The sequence below is a fragment of the Mandrillus leucophaeus genome, unplaced genomic scaffold, assembly GCF_000951045.1.
Source record: "Mandrillus leucophaeus isolate KB7577 unplaced genomic scaffold, Mleu.le_1.0 Scaffold120, whole genome shotgun sequence".
In the NCBI taxonomy this organism is placed as follows: Eukaryota; Metazoa; Chordata; class Mammalia; order Primates; family Cercopithecidae; genus Mandrillus; species Mandrillus leucophaeus.
Window position 1 is genome coordinate 2192672 of NW_012100321.1, and position 8628 is coordinate 2201299.

General features: G+C 51.3%; 1 protein-coding gene across 4 annotated transcripts in view; it reads right to left on the minus strand.

Annotated features, from left to right (window-relative positions):
- The window catches only part of LIG1 (ligase I, DNA, ATP-dependent), a 54757-nt gene that overhangs the window by 6051 nt on the left and 40078 nt on the right, over positions 1-8628 (minus strand). For 3 of the 4 annotated variants that reach the window (XM_011969974.1, XM_011969980.1, XM_011969965.1), the window contains 4 exons: positions 5450-5594; positions 5210-5292; positions 3369-3521; positions 1401-1454 (listed from right to left, as the gene is read on the minus strand). In XM_011969974.1, coding sequence (XP_011825364.1) covers positions 1401-1454; positions 3369-3521; positions 5210-5292; positions 5450-5594 — 435 coding nt within the window. Of the gene's footprint in view, positions 1-1400; positions 1455-2395; positions 3522-5209; positions 5293-5449; positions 5595-8628 lie in introns of all 4 variants that reach the window. The other variant, XR_001004888.1, reaches the window with a different exon arrangement.

Genomic DNA, 8628 nt, shown 5'->3' on the forward strand with positions numbered 1-8628 from the left:
GGAAAAAAACAGACACCCCCTTGAAATAAACAGAAATAGAAACAGAAAGTGTAGGAAGGGAACAGAAACACACACCCCTTAAAGTAAACAGAAACCCAAACAGAAATAGAAAGTGAAAGAAGGGAAATGAAACAAGACACCCCCCCTTGAAGTAAAAAGCTGGGAAAGGTGGGAGTTGGGAGGAATGAGAGATGGCAAGAAATGAAAGGCCCTGGGGGCTGAGGCAGGACATTAAAGACAAAAAGAGGCAGACAGAGGGTCAGAGATCTGGAGGAAGGAGACAGAGACACAGTGGGAGGGGGACAGAGATGTAGAGAGAGAGGGCAACGGAGAGAGAGAACCGAAGGGTCCGTGTGTCCCCACCCACATCTCATCTTGAATCACAGCTCCCGTAATCCCCACCTGTGGTGGAGGGACCTGGTGGGAGGTAACTGAATGATGGGGGCGGGATTTTCTGTGCTGTTCTAGCCAAAGTGAGGAAGTCTCACGAGATCTGACGGTTTTATAAAGGGCAGTTTCCCTGCACGTGCCCTCTTGCCTGGCACCATGTAAGACGTGCCTTTGCTCCTCTTTTGCCTTCCGCCATGACTGTGAGGCCTCCCCAGCCATGTGGAACTGTGAGTCCAGGAAACATCTTTCTTTATAAATGACCCAGTCTTGGGTTTTTTTTTTTTTTTTTTTTTTTTTTTTTGAGACAGAGTCTCATTGTCGCCCAGACTGGAGTGCAATGGCATGATTTCAGCTCATTGCAACCTCTATGTCCTGGGTTCAAGCAATTCTGCCTCAGCCTCCTGAGTAGCTGGAATTACAGGCATGTGCCACCATGCCCGGCTAATTTTTGTATTTTTAGTAGAGAAGGGGTTTCACCACATTGGTCAGGCTGGTCTCGAACTCCTGACCTCAGGTGATTCACCCGCCTTGGCCTCCCAAAAGTGTTGGGATTATAGGCATGAGCCACCGCGCCCAGCAAGTCTTGAGTTATTTCTTCATAGTAGTATGAGTATGAAAATAAACTAATACAGATCCAATATGTAGGACAGACACTCATGTCTGAAATGCCTGTGACCATGACAACTCATACTCACACTGATCAGGGCTCACAGGCACTTCACAACGAGCAGTTGTGGCACCTGCTGTGTCCTGTGGCTACCCCCTGGTATGAATGAGGCACAGGGCTTGGGGAGGCGAGGTTCCTTGAGCAGGGTCACCAGCTAGTAGCCGGCAGCGCTGAGACATGAACCTGGAGATGCTGGACTCCAAAGCCAGCTCCACTGCCTGCTGCCCTCCTGCCCGCACCCAGAGCCCCAAGATGGTAGAGGGTCAAGAGCCCTGACGGAAGGAGTGCGCTGTCAGGGGCAGGGGGAGGCAGGGGTGGCTGAGGCTCGGCCGCCATGACTCACCTTGAGGCTCTGGTGATGCTCCTCCAGCTCCTCGTCGCTGAAGCCAGTTCCAAGCTGCAGGGAGGAAGCGGGAGGTCAGAGACTCAGCAGGCCATGGGCCCAGCACTTGCTCCCGCCATCTAAAGCTGTGTACACTCATGGCCCCCACCGCCTTCTGGTCTATGCAGTATCCACAGAAAACCAGAGAAGTGGGGAACTGGAGGTGTGGAGCATCCAGCCCGAGATTCCCGGGTGGGGAATGCTCTCCCAGCAGGCTTGCCTGTCCTCTGCTTTATGGAGAAACTCTTCTGCTTCCACTGTCTCCCTGGCCCAGGAAGTCACTCCCTTATGCCCACCCACATCCTCACTGCCCAGTAACTGGCTGTCCTCACTTCCAGTCTTTTTTTTTTTGAGACAGGGCCTAGCTCTTTCACCCAGGCTGGTGTGCAGTGGTGCGATCTTGGCTCACTGCAACCTCCACCTCCTGGGCTCAAGCAATCCTCCTGTCTCAGCCTCCCAAGCAGCTGGGACCACAGGCATACGCCACCACGCCTGGCTAATTTTTTTAGAAAAGTTTTTGTAGAGGTGGTATCTCACTATGTTGCCCAGGCTGGTCTCGAACTCCTGGGCTCAAGTGATCCTCCCGCCTCAGCCCCACAAAGTGCTGGGATTACAGGCGTGAGTCGCCATGCCCAGCCCGTCTCTAATGTTAACACTGCCAAGAGCTTCTTTCACCTACCAAAACAGGAAAGGCTAAAAATTAGCAATAATGCTCGATGCTGACAGATAGACAGCAAGTGAACAATAACAACCAATATCACCTGGAAGGCTCCTTTTGCATTAAGAGTCTTAAGGATTTTTTTTTGCCTTTTGTCCTGACAATAGCTTGTTTAAAAATCTATTCTAAATAATGCAAAATGGTGACAATATAGATTGGTGGCCAAAATATTTGTGAAATATAAAATCATTTCTGTCACTGATCATGTAGGTTAACGGACACTAAGTACTGATGTCACCCATAAGAACAAAGCTGGCAACAGCTTCCCCAGACAGCCACAGGGAGCTGGTTCAGGACACTGGGGCATAGCACTTGAAAATTCTCGTGCAGGCATTCAAGTCCTGTTGCCACACTGCTTAAGGGCATACACAACATTGAAAATAAAGTACTTCCAGGGTAAAAAGGCAGAAGAGAAAATTACTCATAGAGAAAGACCACAACTTTGCAAAAATGTAAATAAAACATTCCCTCAAATGTCACTACTGCGTGTCTCTGGGCGGTGGGATTCTAGGTGATATTTTGTTCTGCTTCTGTGGCAAAAGACCCAAATTTGCTGGAGAGGGGAGTATAGGAAATACATTAAGAAAATCTAGTCCAAAATGTGCACAGCTTTAAGAAAAACTTTAACTTGAAAAAAAATAAAAATCACTTCACATTTCCCAGAATTCCTTGCAGCTAGGGGTGAGCCATGGAGCAAAGTGATGAGCAACAGAACCTGAGCAGAAGGTGTTGGACGAGGCTGACTCATGGTCCACCCCACTTTGCTCCTTCCTGGTGCGTGGAGCAGGCATGGCCATGAGGGCTGGAACTCCTGCAGCCACATTGTGATGATGAGGCCAGAGGCACATGACAAAAAATAATGTGGGGAGAGAGAGGAGGAACCTGAATCCCTAATGGCATCGGACTGCCCCCTCCACACTTCTCATTTCATAAGGAAAAAAATCCTTTTCTTAGTGTGAGCCACCACTATTTGTAGCTAATCTCCATCTCTCACTGACACACATTCCTGACACCTTTCTATCCCAGCCCGTTTTTCTATATGAAGCAAGAGTTACTTATAGAACCAGAAAAAGTAAATAAAAACTGGGGAGAACGAATCCTTCACAGGGGGATGTGAGTGTCCCTAGGTCTGGGTTGTGCAATAGGAAGTCCCCCCGGGAGTCTAATCTCCTTCCCTCCTGCTTCTGCGGTCAGCCCCAGTCCCCCAGGACCTTGCATATGGCCTGCAGCTCCTCACTGTCCTCGTCATAGGAGGCCAGCAGGAAGCCCCCGTACCGGCCGGCCCGCTTCCCCCGGCCCAGGTAGGCGCCGATCACCACCAGGTCCAGGGTGTCACCCACGCCATCAAGGTAGTCCTTCTTCAGCTGGGGGAAGAGGAGGCAAGAGATGAGAGGGGGAGCGCCCAAGGCGGGGGCCTCACTGCTGGAGAGGGGCTCCTCCGTGGACTGAGGAGGGACTGGAGGTAAGTCTGAAGGGAACTTCCAGAAGGAACCCCAAGGATGGCCCCTGGGAAGAGACTGGACATGGGAAGGGCTTCTAGGTTTAAATAAGAACAAATGGGGCCAGGCGCGGTGGCTCATGCCTGTAATCCCAGCACTTTGGGAGGCCGAGGCGGGTGGATCACCTGAGGTCGGGAGTTTGAGACCAGTCTGACCAACACGGAGAAACCCGTCTCTACTAAAAATATAAAATTAGCTGGGCGTGGTGGCGTGTGCCTGCAATCCCAGCTACTCAGGAGGCTGAGGTAGGAGAATCGCTTGAACCCGGGAGGTGGAGGTTGCAGTGAGCCAAGACCGTGCCATCGCACTCCAGCCCGGGTAATGAGAGTGAAACTCCATCTCAAAATAAATAAATAAATAAATAAATAAGAACAAATGGGAAATGCAGGCGGGATCGACAGGACCTCAGGAGTCAGCCTTGGCACCCTCTTTCCCTCAGTACAGAGACGTGGCCAACTCGCTCTGGCCACTCCTCCAAAGGGAGAGCATTTTTCCATTCATTCAGACACGTTCACTAAGTGCTGACCGTGTGCCAGGCAGAAGCTCAGCCTTGGGGGCACAACAGTGCTATTTCCTGAGACAGGAAAGGTCTGTGCTGGAGGGAAGATAGCCACAGACAGCCATAAGCACACAGGAAGAGCTGGTAAGCCGGCCTGGCCAGCTCGGTGCCACAGTGCCTCCCGCTCCAGCCCCTCTCCACTCAAACATCCATCACCTCTTACTAAGGACAGGCTCCTGCTCGCTGGCCCTCACCACGCCCGTCCTCCACTCGAGGGGAAACCCCAGGAGCTTTGCACAATGACAACCTGACCGTGACTCCTGGCACGGAACCCTCATTGACTTCCTGAAACCCTCAAGAGGAAGATCCAGCTTTATCTCACAGTGGCCCCCAGGTGCTGCGTCATCTGGGGCCTGCTCCCCACTCTGAGCTCACCTCGGCCTCGCCTGCCCTTGCTCCCTGCACAGGCAGAGCCTGCTCCGCCCTCAGGGTCTCTGCACCAGCGGTTCTCTTCCCTAGTGCTCTGTCCCTGGCCTGATCACCTGGGGCACTCCCAGCCCCTCCTCGCGGGGCCGGAGCTGACTCGCTTTTCTTCACGGCGCCCACTCCTGCCCGACTTTCTCTTATTCATGTCCTGGCTGACTTCCTGCCCAAGAGCCTGGCATGACATGGGCGGCAGGCTCGGGAGAGAAACCTCATCTACGCTGCACCTCGCGGGATGTGCAGTGCTCAGGCTGGGGCTGTTCTCAATCACAACTCGTGAGCAAGGGCTTGCAGCAGGGAGGAGGTCTGAGCTCGGCCGCAGCAGGGAGGAGGTCTGAGCTCGGCCGCAGCAGGGAGGAGGTCTGAGCTCGGCCGCAGCAGGGAGGAGGTCTGAGCTCGGCCGCAGCAGGGAGGAGGTCTGAGCTCGGCCGCAGCAGGGGGCCGGGGTGGGATTGTGGAAAGGGGCCCTGCGCTCAGACAGGGTACACAGTGGAGGCTCAAAATCCACGGCCCAGCTGGGACAGACTCCAGACCCAGGGCAGGGAAGGCCCGGTTAGGGGGTGGGAATCACCTTGAGCCAGTTGTGCGATCTCTTGGCGATCTCGTAGGTGGCATCGACATCCAGGGTCTTCACCATCAACCCCTCACAGGAGTCTGAGGGAGACACAGAAGCGTGGTCCTTGGGAAGCCCTGGCTCACAAGCGCCAGGGCAGGCAGGATTCTGGTCAAACAGTCCCGGATTGGGGACGGGCTGGGAGGCCAGGGTCAGCGCAAGCTGCAGACCTCAGGAGAGAAGAACAAGCACCCTCACCTTTCACCGACTGCTCCAGGAACTCGGCGATCTGCTCGACGTCCTTGGTGTCCAGAGAGGTGGCGAAGACAAACTCGCCCTCCGTCTCCACAAAGTTCTCCCGGAGCAGCTGCCGGCGCCGGGAAAGGGGCTCACGTACCAGGGACTGCAGGGCCGGGGAGGAGAAGAGAGATGAGACATCGTTGTGGAAATAAAGACAATAAGCCCCAAATGTGAGGCGAACAGGACACGTGCAGGTCACAACTAGTGACAGCTAGTTCGTGGAAAGCCTTGAAAGGGAAGAACCCCGACGTCAGAAGGATTCCGGGAGCTTAAAGCACGGGGCTAGGTCACTGGCAAGAGGGCTTGACATCATTTAGAGTCGGTGCCTTCAGGAGCACCAGACAGGGGGCCGCGGCCTCGCTGGAGCTTGAATTAACACTTTATGGGCATCTCATCAGTTTTTGGTTTTCTTTTTGAGACAGAATCTCGCTGTTGCCCAGGCTAGACTGCAGTGGTGAAATCTTGGCTCACTGCAGACTCTGCCTCCTGAATTCAAGTGACTCTCATGCGTCGGCCTCCCGAGTAGCTGGGACTACAGGTGCACGTCACCACACCCAGCTAATTTGTGCATTTTTTAGTAGAGATAGGGTTTCATCATGTTGGCCAGCTGGTCTTGAACTCCTGACCTCAAGCGATCCACCCACCTCAGCCTCCCAAAGTGCTGGGATGACAGGCGTGAGCCACTGCACCCAGCCTCATCTCCAAGACGATTAAAAAAAAAAAATTTCCTAGAATTCCGAAAGTTTTCACTGAGTTTTTTCAGTACCTTTAGAGTTTTGTGTTTTCTTTGAAATCAGTCCAGCTGGACCTTGCAAGAGTGTGTGTCAGAGAGGAAGGGGGTGATCTAATGTTTTCAAACAAAGGATAAAGCAGTTGTCTCCGCATATCAACACTGACTAATCCGTCTTGTGGCTTTGAATTGCTTTTCTCTTTTGTGCAATCGGTTCCCATCCACGCGCAGTGTTCCTGCTCTGCCCTTTGCCCAGGGCTTCTCTCTGTGTGGATGTTAAACTACCTTCACCGCTTGCCCTCCAGGGGGACATGTACGTGTTTTCCATCGACAGTTCTTTTCTGTCGTAAAATTGTGCTCATGAACGTCTTGTATGAAAAGATGAGAGAGGGGAGCCACAAGGGTTAGGCAGGTACAATATATCTGGGGTCAGACCACTTCAGGTTTACATCCCAGCCACACACTTCCTGGCTGGTGACTTCGGGCGGGCAAGCGTTTACCTCTGTGCACCCAGAGCTCCCATCTGTAAAATGCAGCAATACCTACTCAGCGCATGTCTGGAAAACTCAGCTGACTGAGCAGGTGCTACCCAGAGTAGCCGCCACCAGCCATGAGCCCTTGAAATGCAGCAAGTTCAATCGGAGATGTGCTCAGGGCAAAATAGTCACTGGATTTAGAAGACTTAATCCAACAAAAGCGTAAAATTCCACGTTAATAATTTCTTATATTCATCACACATTGAAAGGATAATATCTTAGACACTGGGTTAAAGAAAATAGGATTTTATCTGTTTCTTCTTACCTTTTAATATGACTACTAGAAGCTCTAAAAATAGAAATGTAGGCTGCTTGTGGTGGATCACACCGGCAATCTCAGCAGTTTGGGAGGCTGAGGCAGGAGGATCATTTGAGGTCACGAGTTCAAGACCAGCCTGGCCAACATGGTGAAACCTGGTCTGTACTAAAAATGCACAAATTAGCTGGGCGAGGTCCTCGGCAGGAACCTGTAGTGCCAGCTACTCGGGAGGCCGACGCAGGAGAATTGCTTGAACTCGGGAGTTGGAAGTTGCAGTGAGCCAAGATCAAACCACTACACTCCAGCCTGAGAGAGAGAGACTGTGTCTCAAAGAAAAAAAAAAAAAAAAAAAAAAATCTAGGGGATGAGGACACATTAAAGAGAAGAAAAAAGATACCTACTTGACTACATAAAAATAGTTCATTCATGTTCAACTACTGATAATAAAAAAATTTTTTTTTTTTTTTTGAGATGGAGTCTCACTCTATTGCCCAGGCTGAAGTGCAGTGGCAATCTCGGGGCTCACTGCAAGCTCCGCCTCCCAAGGTCACGCCATTCTCTTGCCTCAGCCTCCCGAATAGCTGGGACTACAGGAGCCTGCCACCACGCCTGGCTAATTTTTTTGTATTTTTAGTAGAGACAGGGTTTCATCATGTTAGATGGTCTCGATCTCCCGACCTCATAATTCGCCCGCCTCGGCCTCCCAAAATGCTGGGATTACAGGAGTGAGCCACCACGCCTGGCCAATAAAAAATTTTTTTAAAGTAATACTTCAAACAAGTTCTACACAGCAAAATAGGCCATCAACAAAGTTTAAAGAAGGAATCTTTGAAGGAATGAGAAGAAATATTTGAAATGCTCGTGGGAGATAAAGGAACCAGCTGAGCAGGGATGATCAAATCCTGCAGAAAAATCCACAAACTATCCAGTGTTTGGAAAGCACCTGATGCTTGATTTTTCTCTCCCCAGACATCACAGGAAACAAAAATCAGACTCTGACTGTCTTCCTTCAGTAATTTCATGCAGTGAAATGTCAGTTTGCATCATAAAATTGCGGGTTTGGGCACCCAAGGCATCTCAGTATTAGAACCACTACCAGCTCCACCTGTCCCGGTGAAGGACAGATAGGCCTAACAGAGAAAAAGAGTGTTCAGACCAGAAAGACATGAGTGAGAACCCACCAGACAGGCAGGCAAAAGACATGCATAGGTAAGTCACAGAACAAATGCACGCGGCCAACAATCTGAAAAGATGACTGATAATCAATATTCATTAATAAGATGGAAGTTATCAAGTTATCACAAGATCATTGTTCATCTACCAGATTGTCAAAGATTATCTGGTATGGGCCGGGCGCGGTGGCTCACGCCTGTAATCCCAGCACTTTGGGAGGCCAAGGAGGGCAGATCACGAGGTCAGGAAATCAAGACCATCCTGGCCAACATGGTGAAACCCCATCTCTACTAAAATACAAAAATTAGCCCTGTGTGGTGGTGCATGCCTATAGTCCCAGCTACTCGGGAGGCTGAGGTAGAGTGATTGCTTGAACCCAGGAAGTGGAGGTTGCAGCGAGCCGAGATCCTGCCACTGCACTCCAGCAACAGGGCGAGAC